General features: G+C 33.3%; 1 protein-coding gene across 1 annotated transcript in view; it reads right to left on the bottom strand.

The window, feature by feature from the left end:
- LOC120593309 (ankyrin repeat domain-containing protein 26-like) overlaps positions 1–15,366 on the bottom strand; it is a gene marked incomplete at its 3' end in the record, with an annotated part of 99,066 nt that overhangs the window by 56,646 nt on the left and 27,054 nt on the right. Inside the window, exons 10-14 of the mRNA XM_039851091.1 lie at positions 13,725–13,854; positions 13,399–13,460; positions 11,141–11,234; positions 8,659–8,687; positions 8,498–8,570 (exon numbers count right to left, since the gene is read on the bottom strand). Coding sequence (XP_039707025.1) covers positions 8,498–8,570; positions 8,659–8,687; positions 11,141–11,234; positions 13,399–13,460; positions 13,725–13,854 — 388 coding nt within the window. The remainder of the gene's footprint in view (positions 1–8,497; positions 8,571–8,658; positions 8,688–11,140; positions 11,235–13,398; positions 13,461–13,724; positions 13,855–15,366) is intronic.

The raw sequence follows: 15,366 nt of genomic DNA, 5'->3' as shown, positions 1-15,366 counted from the left end.
TCCTTCTTGCAATTTATTTTAACTTATCATAGATCCCAATATTCTGATCTCTTTTTCCTAGTCTGATCTCTTATCTTTTTACAAAACCCTTATTTCTATTCCAACCCAGTGTTGTTCCTCTTGAATCTTGGGATCCCTCTGCTAATTCCATTTTTAGCCACTTTCCCTGCTTTCACTAGACTCACTCTTCCCACCTTTCTATTTGAAAATACTCAATGCAGGATGATAAGGTTGAGTGCTGGTATTAGAAACCTGAGTTTAACTCTCATTTTCATCACTTACTCTGTCTAGATAAGTCCCTTAAATCTCTTCGAGTTTCACATTCTCCATGTAAACAACAACTTGGCCAGAATAGTAAAGATGGGTTATAGTATGAGAAGGTGCTTTGATTAATCACTAAAATTTTTGAAACCCCTGAAATTCTATGTGCTTTGGATTCTGTCTATAAAAAAATAGAGAATACTTAGCTGCCATAAGTGGAAAAAATAACTGAATCAAACACATGCCAGAAAAAGCAGAAAAGAAAGTAATAAATTAAGAAAACTCATGAAATAAGAAAACAAGACTCTAGAAAAAAAAGAGAAAAAACTTTATAGAATATGCAAAAGTACTAGCCTGAAGTTAAAACTAGACTGGAAAGTCAATAAGCAGGGAAATCAATTAGAAATATCCTCTAAAACATGCTGAATTTAATTAACATAACATGGTCTATGCATAGTTTTTCTTCACTTACAGAAAAATAATTCATATTGAGAAGAGTAAACATAAACCTAAAAACACTTGTCTGATTAGGCCTTGCTCATGTAAACCTATGGTTCTGTGGCCATAGATAACTGAGAAATGCTCTAAACACTTTGATGGTAAAATCAAGTTACTAGTTATTGCTGCAACTGTCACGTATATTAAGACAATGCTTGGACTAACTGGGCTTCTTAGGAAAACTCTAAATCTAAGTTAAGACATAATTAAATTGGACTATCTGATTTAATCTGACTTGAATCTGTATTTTGATGCCAGTGCTGCAGAGGGACTAGACAATGGATTTGGGTGCAAAGCAGACTGAAGGTCAAATCAGTGTTAGCTACTTCTTCACTATGGAATCACAGTACAATAAATCAACCTCTTTGAACCACAGTTGTCTAATTAATAAAAAAATATTGTGATTCTATATAAGATAACATATGTTAAGCACAAAATATAGTGTCTAGCCCAGAATAGAATACTCAACTAATGTTAGTTTCTTTTCTCTTCATTCTTAGTCAGCATATAATTTTAAAAAAATTTTAAAATCCTACCTGCTTACAGAGTCTTCTTGAGAACTCTCACCCACTATTAAAGAAAAAAAGGAAAATAGATTTGGAATCAAGAACAGAAAAATACAGGACTATAAAAGTATCACACTGATGCTGTGTTAAGAGGTATTCCTTTGGGACCACGAGCGAAGACTATCCTAGAATAAATATTAAGGATACTATTGACTGGCAATATATTAACACCTTTTACTTCCCCTCCTTTCAATATATATTAAATGCAAGAAAAACAGAATGGGTTTTTCAAAATTCAATACTTACAAGGGAACTGCTACTTACAATGATGATAATCCAAACTGAAGCAAACTGACTATGCTATCATTAGTAGAATCAGTATCATAAACTAACAATGTCAACTTCAGTAGCATGATTTCTCTGGACTTCTGCCATGAAGCGCAGTTAGAGGAGAGAATATTTATTGTGCTGTAACACATTGCACCTTCTCCATCTCTTCAGTCAAGCCTGTTCAGTTTAGTATGAAACGCCATGTCTGGGAAACATGGTCTATAGGTACTGCACTCTGCAGCACAGCAAAACATCAGCAACAGATGCTTTCTGGTCCTATTTTCAGGTACAAGATAAGTACAAAAGACCTTCTGATTCCAGTTTTATAAAGTAAAAACTCTTGAGACTGTTTCCTTTCATTGCTAGAGAGTCTGCCTGGACCCTCCTCATGGAGCAGGAGGGTCCAAACAGTTAATGCTGCACAGTTGTGCATGATGTCATTTTTCTCAGCCTCCCCCACATTATATGACAAATATCTACAGAAACCATGCTTTTTCTGTTTGTAAAGCATATGTTATCAGATTGTATGCTGAGGAACAATAACATAAATAAAACCCAACAAAGGATGAAGAATATCTTAAACAGAATATGTTATCAGATTGTATGCTGAGGAACAATAACATAAATAAAACCCAACAAAGAATGAAGAATATCTTAAACATTCAATAATTTTGGAATTTTACTTTTTTAATGATTCAAAGAGATACCACTGTGTAATTCCTACTACAGGACATTCAGGAAAAGAAAATACAATGGAGACAGTAAAAAGATCAGTGGTTTTCAGAGGATTAGGAAGAAGGAAGGGCTGGACAAGCCGAGCACAGAGGATTTCTAAGGCAGTGAAACTATTTTATATGATACTGTAACCATGGATATGTGTCATTATACATTTGTCAAATGTGAACTCTGATGTAATTATGGTGTAAACTATGGACTTTGGGTGATAATGACGAGTCAATGTAGGTTCATTTATTGGAATACGTGTACCTTTCTGGTGCAAGCTGTCAACAATAAGAGAGACTGTATATATTGTGATATGGGGTTTATGGGAATTCTCTGTTTTCTGTTCAATTTTTCTGTGAACCTAAAACTGCTCTAAAAATAAAGAATATTATTATTTTAAAATATATTTATATTAAATTTATTGGGGTGACATTGGTTAATAAATTTATGTAAGTTTTCAGTGTACGATTCAAATATACTTCATATGTATATTGCATTGTATATTCACCCACCAAAGTTAAATTTCCTCCCGTCGCCAAATATTTGACCCCTTATTCCTTATCTACCACCCCCCTTTTCTCTTCTCTTCTGGTATCCACAAAACCATGTCCATGAGTCTCTATCTGTCATGTTCATTTGTTACTTTCAGTTTTATATCCCACATATGAATGAAATCATATAGTTCTCAAACTTTTTCTGTCTGACTTATTTCACTTAACATGATAATCTCAAGATTCGTCCATGTTTTTGCAAATAGCAGTATGTCACCTTTTCTTATGGCTGAGTAATATTCCATTGTAATATATATATACGCCACATCTTCTTTATCCAGTCATCTATGGAAAGGCACCTCGATTGTTTCCACATCTTGGACATAGTGAATAAGGCTTCTATAAACATTGGAGTGCATCAATCTTTGCAGATAAATTTTTTCAAATTTTGGTGTGATACCCAGAAGAGGGATTGCTGGGTCCTATTGTAATTCTACTCATTTTTGAGGAAACTACATACTGTTTTCCATAATGACTGTACTAATTTACATTCTCACCAGCAGTATATAAGGGTTCCTTTTTCCTCACGACCTCTCCAATACTTGCTGTTACTTGTCTTATTGATAATATGCATTCTAACAGCTGTAAGGTGGTATTCCATTGTGATTTTGACTTGCATTTTCCTAATAGCTAGTGCTGTTGAGTATCTTTTTATATGTTGATTGGCCATTTGTATGTCTTCTTGGGAGAGGTACCTGTTCAGGTCCTCTGCCTATTTTTTAATTGTATTTTTTTGAGTTTTATGAATTCTTTTTATATTTTGAATATAGCCCCTTATTGGATTTTTTTTCACAAGTATCTTCATTCATTAACTTAGTTTCCTTTGGTTTATTGATGGCTTCTTTTGAAGTGCAGAATCTTTTATTTTGATAGAGTTCCATTCATTTATTTTAGCTTTACTCCCTTTGCCTTAGAGGTCAAATTCATAAAATCCTCTCCAAATCAAAGACCCATGTGTTTAAAGCTATGTTTGTTTTCTATACAATTTATTGTTTCAGGTCTTATGTTTAGGTCTTTGATCCATTTTTGGTTCATTTTGGTATATGTTGACAGATAGCAGTCTGGTTTCATTCTTTAGCATGTGGCTTTCCAACATTTCCAACACCATTTACTGGAGAAGCTTTCTTTTCTCCATTGTATGTATATAGCTCCTTTGTCAAAAAGTATTTATCCATATACATGGGAGTTTATTTCTGGAATCTCAATTTTATTCCATTGGTCTGTTTGATGATTGTTGCTTTGTAGTCTAATTTGAAGTCAGGCAGATTGATACCTCTGGTCTTGACCATTTTCTTCAAGGTGCTTTAGCTCTTCAGGGTCTTTTGTGATTCCATACAAATCCGATGCTTTATTGTTCTATTTCTTTCAAAAATGGCATTGGGATTTTGATGGGAATTGAATTAAATATGTATATTGCTTTGGATAATAAGGTCATTTCAACTATGTTGATTCTGTCAATCTATGAACACAGAATATCTTTCTATTTCTTTGTGTCTTCTTCAATTTATTTGAAGAATGTCTTATAATTTTCAACATACACGTCCTTCACATGCTTCATTACGTTTATTCCAAAGTATTTTATTCTTTTTGTTTACAATTGCAAAAGAAAATTTTTTTTCCATTTCTTTTTCTAATAATTCATTGTTAATGTATAAGAATGTTATGAATTTTTGTATGTCAATTTTTTATCCTGTAACTTGGCTGTATTTGTTCGTTTCTAATAGTTTTTTTAGTAAAGTCGATAGTGTTTTCTATACAGAGAATCATGTCATCTGCGAAAATAGACAGTTTGACTTCTTCATTCCCATAGCGAATGCCTTTTATTTCTCTTGCCTGATTGCTCTAGCTAGGACTTCCAACACTATCTTGAATAATAGTGGTGCTAGCAGACAGACTCGTTAAATTCCTGATCTTAAAGGGAAGGTTTTTAGTTTTTCAAAATTTAGTATAATGTTAGCTGAAGTTTTGTCATATATGACCTTTATTCTTTTGAGGTACTTTTCTTCTCTACCCATTTTATTAAGGTTTTAATCATAAATAAATGTATCTTGTCAAATACTTTTTCTGTATCTCTCGATATAATCATATGATTTTAATCCTTTATTTTATTTCTCTGGTGTGTCACATTGATCACATTGATCAGGGATGAAGCTCACTTTATTATTTATGATGTATAAACTTTTAAACGTCTTATGCTATTTGATTTCTTAGAATTTTGTTTCTAATTTTTGCATCTGTATTCATCAGAGATACTGGTCTAGTTTTAGAGAGAGAGAGAGAGTGTGTGTGTGTGTGTGTGTGTGTGTGTGTTTTCTTTACCAGGTTTTGGTGTTATGGTAATGTTGGTCTCACAAAATGAGTTAGGAATTATTGCCTCTTTTTAATTTATTAAAGAAAAGGTATTAAAGAATCTTTGAATGTTTGGTAGAACTCACTGGTGAAACCATCTGGTCCTGGGCTTTTACTTTTGGGGGAGGTTTTGATGATTGCTTCAATTTCTGTACTGTTGATTGTACTACTCAGATTTTCCAGATCTTTGTGATTGTCTCGGAAGGCTGTATATTTCTAAGAACTTGTCCATTCTTCTAGGATATTGAATTTTGTGGCATATCATCTTCATAGGATTCTTGTATGATCTTTTCTATTTCAGTGGTATCTGTTGTAATGTCTCCACTTTTGTTTTGATTTTGTTAATTGTGTCCTTTCTCTTTTTGCCTTAGTGAGTCCACCAGGGTTTGTAAATTATTTTGATCTTTTCAAAGAACCAATTCTTTATTGCATTGATATTTTTTGTCTTTTTTTCTCACTTTCATTTAATTATCTAATATTTATTGTTTCCTTCCATCTGTCAACTTTGGGCTATATTTGTTCTTTTTGTTTGTTTATGGTTTTTAAAATGTAATGTTATGTTATTTAATTGGTATCTTTCTTCTATCTTGAGATATAGGCCTGTAATGATATGAATTTTTATCTCATTAGTGCTTTTGCTGAATCCAAAAGTATTGGTATGTTGTATTTTTCTTCTCATTTGTTTCTATATATCTCTTCAACTCTCTTTTTATTTCCCAGTCTTTCTATAGTAGCATGACCTGTTCTTAATATGGTTTGCAATTTCTTGTTTTGTCTGTCTGTAAGTCATCTTAATTAGAGTTCTGTGTGTTTTTGTTATTTTGTTTCAGGTAGATTGACTACCTTCAGTATTTCCTATAATGTATTCCTTGTGGCAGAAAATGTCCTTAGCTTCTGCATGTCTGGGAAGTTCTTTATTTCTCCTATAGATTTGAAGGATAACTTTATTGGATATATTATTCTTGGCTGGTAAAATCTCCCTATCAATATTGGAGAGGGCCTTTTTGAACTGACACAATTATGTGTTCTGTTATCTTCTTGGATTGAGGTCATTTCATAGATTTGGGAAGTTCTCATCAATCATTTGTTTGAAAAGGCTTTCAGTACCCTTCTCCCTCTCCTCCTTCTGGTATACTCATTATTCTTATACCGCTCTTTCTGTTTAGAATTAGGTAGTTCTGGTAGAGTTCTTTCAATTTTTTTTGCTTGCTTGTTTGTTTGTTTCAAGTCTCTTTCTTTTTCTATCTGTGTCACACTTCTAGATTTCTGTCTTTGATATCACTAATTCTTTCCTCTATCTGGTCATCTCTGTTTCTTAAACTCGCTATTTCATTTTTCATCCATTTTATTAAATTCTTCCGGTTTAGAATTTTTTTTTTTTGGTTCTTTTTTAGAGTCGAGTTTCAATCTGTTTGGTACAGTATTTATGTTGTTCATTGATTTTGATTTCAAGTTCATTGAACTGCCTATCAGAACTTTTTGAATCTCCTTGAGTTTTTTCAAAAGTGCAGTCTTGAATTCTCTGTCATTTAAACTACATATTTCTATATCTTTAAGTTTATTTTCTGGAGATTTTTAATTTTCTTTCTGAGCTGCCTTATCACCTTGGTGTTCATGATATTTGATGGAATTTTCAGCACCTAGGTATTTATGGGAATGTACTCTGCCTTTAAAAAATAATTATTATTATTTATAGTTAAATTATCATTATTTATAGTTAAATTATTATTTAATAAATAATTATTATTATTTATTAAAGACCCCTCTTTAGCAGATTGATAAGAAGAGGTTCTTCTTTTGTTTTCCAGTAGGCAGCACACACTTCTCCTGCACTGCACGGGCCTCTGGGGTCTCTGCTTTGTGGTAAACAAACAAACAAACAAGAGTCATTTATTCCCTGGGGAGGTGTGTGTCTCTTCCATGACCAGGTTGCCATGGTCCAGAAACTCTACCCCTGTGGGAGAATGTGATAGTGATGGGATCTGAGCATCTGAAGAGCCTGTGAAGTCACGGTACTGCTCAAGTTGCCGCATGCAGTGCTGTGCTATCTTCTCCGAAGCAGCTTGGATAGGTGGTGGTATGGGTTGAAAGAGGCTGCCTGGGTACTTATTGTTCTTCTCCTGACAATAATGCTGGCTTCCATGTTTCAGCTACCTTTCCTCTATATCTTCACTTCTGTCTCTAGGACCAGCTGCAGTGTGCATCTCAGTTCCCAGGGCTCCAGGATCCCTGCTCTGTATTCTAACACTTGAGGCAGCACGTTTCCCCTGGCACTAGCTGCTAGCTCTGGGAGGGTCTGAGGAGGCAAGCTCCGAGAGGGTGCGGGAGCTCAGTGCTTAGCTTTCTGCCTGGTTGCTAAAATACAGCTGTCACTCCATGGTTGCTAAAATACAGCTGTATTCCATGTTGAACATGGATTCTGCCCTGGTTTAGGGGCTCTGCCACGTGGAATATGCTGATAACTCAGGTGGGAATGTTCGGGGCTACAGAAAGTGCATATCACCTCCTAATTCCCTGACTCTCGTTGAGCCTGGTGGGAGCTCAGGGCTGTGACTACAGCACAGTCTTTGCTTCCCTCCCTTTCCTCCTCCCTTGTTCATCCGATTCACATATCTTCAGATGCTGTGATGTGCAGAGTTGTAAGACATCTTTGTGTGCTAGACTGGGTGTTTTTCCTTGGATTGTAGCTATTCAGTTTGTTATAATTTCAAGGGGAGAGATCAAAGAGACCCCTCATGCCATCATGTTTCTGATGTCAGAATACTTCCCCTATCTTTAATAATCAAAGACACCATAAACACAGACACACATGCACAAACACACACAGTCTGCTAATCAGAACATCCGGTTGGCTTAAGCTCGTCAATGTAACAACACTAAAAGGAAATAAAGTTAAAAAACTATTAACATGTTAGCAACTGAAGCTTTACTCTTGGTGAAGGTCAGAATTCAAATAAGCATTTTAAAACACTGGAAAAAACATAGAGTCTAATAATCAAACTCTGGGTATCCTTAATAAGTACAGGGACTACAAAATAAAAAAAATTAAGTTATTGAAATGAAAGTAGAAATTTCAGAGTAAAAGTTATATTAAAACTTTTTTCTTCCATTTGTAAATATCTGTTCCTAAAAATACAAAAAAAATTGACATCTTCATTGTGTATGTCATATCCTCCTATTAATTGCTAAAAAAAGGAAATTGTAAATAAAAAGAATATGAGCATGTCATACATTGTTCTGTACTATTTTCCAGAGTTAAAATTGTTTTACAAAGTTTACCTGATCTGGATGTTTGTGTAGCCTTCATTTCTACTGCTTTGTTAGGAACAGGATCTTTCACTTCAACGATAGGCTGAATGGGTTTTGAAAAAAAGATGATTAAAAAATAATGTACATTTCATACTTAATGATTCAAGATTAAAAAATATAAATGTTATTACCTTCAACTGAAGATATTTTCCAGGAAAATCTAAAAAGCAAAGGGGCATATGCTTGATTACATGTAAATATGAAAAACAACTATATATTCAACTAGTGATGGTAAGGAGCTGAAACTTTATGTCCTAGTGTTTTCTTTTTTGAGAGGCGAGAGTGTTAGGACAACAAGATCGAAATCCACTATAAATACTAAAGAAATAACAGAAATATCGGTTTGACAAAACATAGCATTGAGATTTGAAAACATTTTGTTTCAAATGACTATAACTAAACTAGAAAAGTGTGCATATACCAATGTCAACATGCTGATCAATGGGGAAAACAGTGATCAGTCATCAGAGGAACAAATCATGCCCTTGATAGGATCAATGGAAGAGTTAATGAAAATGCAACATCATACTTAATGCAATACATCAGAATCATTTTATACCATTATGCTCAAATATTTATTATGGTCTTTATTTTGTCCTGTAATTTAGCAAGTACATGGGTATAATAAAAATTTAGTTGAATGCATAATTCATATCAATAGAGTAGGTGTTTTGATTTACTCAGCTTGAATATACATTTGTAAAATAATAGTTACTTATAAGAGTGGTTTATGGGGGTCAGTGAAAAAGGTGGAAGGGATTAAAAAGTACAAATCGGTAGTTACAAAAGTCATATAGATATAAGTATAGCATAAGGAATACAGTCAATAATATTTGATAACTATGTATGGTGCCCTAGATTTATTGGAGTGATCACCTCATGACTTATATAGATGTCTAATCACTATATTGTACACCTGAAACTAATATAATATTCTATGCCAGCTGTAATTTAAAAATAAAAAATATTATTAAAAATCTTTTATGTTTCAAAATCACTATAATATATACTGAAAATAACAATTTTAGCTCTAAGGAAATGAACTATGTAATTTCTTTTGTTTTTAAAATTAGTTGGGCTTGATATATCATGTTAGGCTTTAAAGGATTAAAGGATTTTTATAAACTGCCTATTTTGTCAAAAAATTAGCTACCTTAAAAAAACAGCCAGTGATTCTATATTCAAATTAATCTAATTTGAGTAACAAATAGCAATTTAACTCATGTCTTTGGGGGTTAAATAACTGTAAGCTGTAAACTCCCTCAGTATTTTCTAACCTAATGTTCTCATGAGGAGGATAAGTGAGTGGCTACAGTTTACCCCAGTTCTCACACTCCCTACTGTTTTAAGTATTCTCTAAAGCATTAATGATCTCATCTTCTGTTTCAGTGCAAATATACTAAGGCAACTAAAGTGAAGTCTCTCAAAATTGCTCATCAACTCCAAAATTACCTAGCTAACACTTTTCTTTCTTCCTCCATTCTGTTCACTATCCTTCATCCTCTTCAAAATTTCTAGGCCTGTGGTCTTGATTCTCTTTTCCATTCTTTTTGTGGGTTTTCCCCATGATTTTTCTTCACTCTCTGTAAGCTATAGTATCTTACTTCTATATTTTCTATTGCTTCATCTCCTTTCTTCCCTTTGGCTATAAACATGCTCAGAACTATACCAAAATAATGCTGTTCCTTGATCCTTTCAAACCTTGAACTAGCCAATGGTCTTTCATGCAGATTTCTCTGAAAATAGGTCAACATCCTCTCTACTCAGAGCATGATCTGAGGACCAGAAATACTGGGGTCACCTGAGAGCTTGTGAGGAATGCAGAATACCAAACCTGCTATTATCACTTCTTTAAAATTAAAACTGCATTGGAAGTCAAAACTTTCTAATGAACTTTTTATTAAGTTATAGCTTCCCTGATCTCCCCATAACTGACCCTGCTCTCTCTTGTTTTCTGCTGCTCTTCTTTTGCCTATATAATACTCTCCTATAATAAAGCCACATTTTACATAACATATATTTATAGTTGCCCACATATGCATGTGTGCATGCAAGGTAGATAAAAAGAGCTCTACATAATCAGGTATCTCAATTCCTAATGCCTTTCCACCAGGAGCAAAAAAAAAAAAAAAAAAAAAAAAAAAAAGAATAAGAATGGGGATATTTTGCTGTACTTCTCTGATAAGTGTTGGTACTAGAAACTCACTTTATATTCTCGCGTTTTAAATTATCTGCTCTTCCTTTTTCAAAAGAATTATTGTACCACTTTCTACTATATATATATCTGCTCCTTTTTCCTTCCTTTACTCCTCTCAAATTTCCACCTTTCTCATTCTTCATTCCATCTTTAATTATTTTCTTCTTTTCTATTTTCTGACTTTAATTATGTCTTAGAGTATTTTGCAAAGAAACAAATAATTTAGCTTCTATAGTGGCTTTTTCAAATTAATCTGTTGCTGATACCTGATAAGACATATAACTGATCTCTTTTTCACTTCATTTTTTTCTTTACAATGAATATAATAGGTGATTTTTGCTCACTGTTAGACTTTATCAGACATCATGTTTTAAATCAACACCTGTCAAATGATTTTTTACAAAATGCAGTCTTACCTTCTACTTGTTCATTCAGTATGTTTTTTCCTCTTTGATCTGCAGCTCCAGAGAAGTAATCAACATATTTCTGTGGTAAACTTGCAGAAAAACTCTGTTAAAATTTATACCAATAATGAGATGCATGAAGATGTTCTAATCTTTTTATCGGAAAATATCTGAATTTCCTACATTAAAAGCCATTAGATTTAAAAATAAGAGAAGCATATATTGAAAACCAGAACATTTCAATAGCAAAGTTCATTTTATGCCCTCTAGATCAAGCATGTTTTTTGTCTTCGTTTGTATACTGACTGTAAATTATGAGTGGATGGCAAAGCAAATACTGATTTGTATGTACATTTCAACAAGAAACTGTCTTCAAACACCTAACTCTACTTTGCATTCTTCACCAAGATTGTAGAACCTATTGTATTTGAGTAAACAAGGACTTGGGAAAAGCTAATTATTATTTTAAAAATGTTTGATGAGCTAAGTAGTTGAATTAAATGGCAAAGCTGTAAGTAAAACCTTTCTTGAAATTATGTTAAATAATAGCAAAAAGTTTACATAGTTTTGCAACACTTCTAAAAGTTTAGTAAGCTTTAATAAGGGAAGAATAGCACCATTTATTTAACAATCTAAAGTGTGCCAGGCACAGATTATGACAATAATACAAATGGTGTGATGGTGGTTACCCCATTTCCTGCTTCTTAGTCTTTCCAAGATACTAGGTTAAAATAAGGAAAAGACATGATCCATTGTTCTCTCTGTCCAGAATGTCCCTCTTGGAGACATTGACATGACTGGCTCCTCATACGTCACTTGGCAGATTTGGTCACAGTCATTAAGATCATTTCTTACCACCTCAGTACCATTCCCAGTCCCATTCTAATTCCCATCCTAATATTCTCTAATATAACATTCTCTATTTTCTTTATAGGAAGAGCATATAATGACTTTTAATGGATTGTTCTTTACTTGATTTTCACCTCCTACCACTATAGCCTAACCAATCAACTACAGATTCAGTATCTAACTGCCCAGCACATAGCGAGTATTCAATAACAGAAATTTACTTCGGGTTAAAACATTTAAAATCTTATCAAGAAAGCCTCAAGTTCTAAAGGACTACATGCCCATGGGATATATCCATAACTGTCTACTGAAATTTAACATCCCCCAAATTAGAAATCCACATGCTTGTTCTAACTTTCCCAATCTTTTCTTGACACTACTGCCATTTTATTTCTTTCAGGTACACAAAAATGTTCTGGATAGTCAATAAATCACTAAATACACTGTGATCACTGTATCTTCCATTTCCACAGCACCCTTTACCATTTACAAATTGCTTTTACATTGTTACAATATTTATTCACTACGCCTCCCCGAAAGGTAGAAATTAGTATCCTAATATGAATGAGGTCACTGACATTGCAACAAATTAAAAATAATTTTCCCAACATCTCATAGCTAGGAAGTCACCGATCCAGGATACTAGCATGTTCTTAGACTTCAAAGGCAGTGTTTGTACCATTAGGTAGCAGATGCTTATAATTAAGAGATTACGCTATATCTGTCACCTTAGATTAGCTCATCATAACCTTACACTTATATTACAAATATGGTTGCCATAAGGGTACTCAATGCATGCTATCTGAACTATCCAAAACCATGGTTACTTATCAAAACTTCACGAACCAAATTGTTGTTAGTATAGTCCCACATATCTATCACTATTCATCATGCTATTCCTTCTTTGGAAATATCCTTTGCAGATTTACTTGACAATCTAAATAAATAAAATTTCAATGTCCCAGGTATTGTATTTTCAAGTTCTACATTATAAATAATACTACAATCTAAGCTGTTTTTCTCTGAATCTAATTAGAAATTTAACACACTCATACATACCATAGAATCATACATGTGGTCATAGGTTGACCTGAAACAAGTTTTTAGTTTGTAGATAAACTTAACTGCAGAACCCAAACTGATTCCTTAAACTTCGAAGCCTCAGTTTCTTGTATGATAGTACACTGATTTCATTAAGGGAATCTTGCAAATTAGCAAAATTGTACTATGCAGTATTAATATATTTAGCACATAGTTATTCTATTAATAGCTTAAAGAATATAGGAAAATAAGTTATATGAACAAACGCAGACATGAAAAAGTAAAGTCAAAGCATACTTTATATGTATTAACATCACTCAATGCTGATGTTTAAAATAATAATTAATAATAATAATAATAATAATAATAAAAGACACTACCTCAGGATCCAAAGGTGATTCTACGTCTTCCTCTTCTCTTAATCCTAATGCTGACATTTTAACTATAAAATGTAGTTACAGATACATTAATGTGAACACTTATTACTATGAATTTTAAATACATATATGTCTATTTCCATTCATTAATACTTTAATAAAATAAGAGTAATAACAAAATTTTCAGAGTGTTGAATTTATGCAAAAAGAAAAATTTGGTAGTAGTTGGGATAGTGGAAATGGATATCATATTTGCATCTAAACACTTCAGGTTTGTTTAGCCCAGCACATAAACAGAGAAAAAAATATATAGATATTTGCTAAATTACCACTTATATTATTTTTACATGCTCCATCAACATAAGTCAAATTGTCCTTACTTGTTTGTTCTCGTGGAGCGCTGTCATTAATATCCATACTATTTTCTTTGTTTCCAACTGCTGGCTTTGTAGCTTCTTTCTATAGAAACAAAACAAAACAAAAACCCAACTTCAGATAACATCATATTCATTGACTTGCTCACTCACTCACTCATTCAATCAGGAAGACAACAAGCATTTACTATGTCTATCAAATCACAGGCACTATCCTGGGAGATTCTAAAAATATAAATAAAAGATTTTGTCCTATATTGTGGTAGGGGTAGAGATACATGAAAACAGTAAGAATAGAAAAGTACATTTGCTACTTCTATAACTGAAGTGAATAAAGTGCAGTAGGGCACAAAAGAGAAATCAGTCATTTGTACCTGGGAAGCTCAGGAAATGCTGCAAAGTTTGTGTTGTGAAAGATAAATGCAGAGAGAGAGCATAAAGGGCATGAAAGGGAAGCATGAGCACAACAAGAAGTATAAGACAACACAGCAAGTGAGGGCACTAAAGTAATGTGGTAAAATTGGAACACTGGGAATGGGATGGAAAGAGGAAACTGGAGAATCAGAGCCACAGCAAGCAAGGCAAGTGTCATGCTGGCATATAAGTTTCACCCTTACTTGATGCGGATAAGATAAGTTATATTATTACAAACATATTTTAAAACAGTCACTCTGGCTATAATGTAAACCTGAACATAAGGAGAGCAAACCTTGAAGAAACTGTTTCAAAATTGAAAGTGAGAAAGGGAATTACAAGATGTAACAATGGTAAGCAGGTAGAATATATTAACTTGGTGACTGACTGAATATGGTAATTTGAGGAAAGGTTGAAGTCCAGGATCTTTCATGCTTTAGTATTTCAGCGGTGGATTTACTAAGATGGGGAAAACAGATGACAGAGGAGATTACAGGAGTTAGCAAAATGGAAAGTGCTAGGGGCAATGTCTTCAATTTAGGACATATCAAATTGGAAGCACTCAGGGGACTTAGAAGAAAGTTCTGGATAAACACATTTGGAGTAGGACTAGGTGACCTTACTCAGGAAAAGCATAGGATGTTAAGAAGATAGATATTTGTAACATATACTAAACTGATACAATTAAGCAATACAAACCTACACAGAACTTGTGAAATGTTGAAAATGAAAGTAAGAGCAGGGGAATATAAGCATGAAATTCAATTTTTCAAAAATATATTCCAAATTCTGTTTCAGCAATATAAAAAACTCTTTTATGGATGTATGCAAATGCTTATTTCTGGGATATTATAGTAAGAAGCATTTTTAAAAAATATTTTCTTTTTTAGTCAAGGCAACCCTTGGTTGACCTCACGGATTGCAAGGAACTTGTCAGTTTACAATCCCTTTTTTTATTTTTATTTTTTATGCCTACAGCACCTGATCTTCCTAGGTGGTCTCCCATCCAAGTACTAACCAGATCCGACCCTGCTTAGCTTCTGAGATCAGACTTTACTGGGCTTGTTTGGGGTAACATGGTCATAGATTCAAGAAGCATTTTAAGCTTAATGAAAAACATTAGTTGTCAAACATCAATTCACAATGTTACAAGATGATTCTTCATTAAAAATTAATGTTAAAG

This window comes from Pteropus medius, unplaced genomic scaffold (assembly GCF_902729225.1).
Source record: "Pteropus medius unplaced genomic scaffold, Ma_sr-lr_union100, whole genome shotgun sequence".
NCBI classification, from domain to species: Eukaryota; Metazoa; Chordata; class Mammalia; order Chiroptera; family Pteropodidae; genus Pteropus; species Pteropus medius.
Note: the sequence above shows the minus strand (reverse complement) of the source record. Positions and strands in the feature narration are given on the sequence as shown.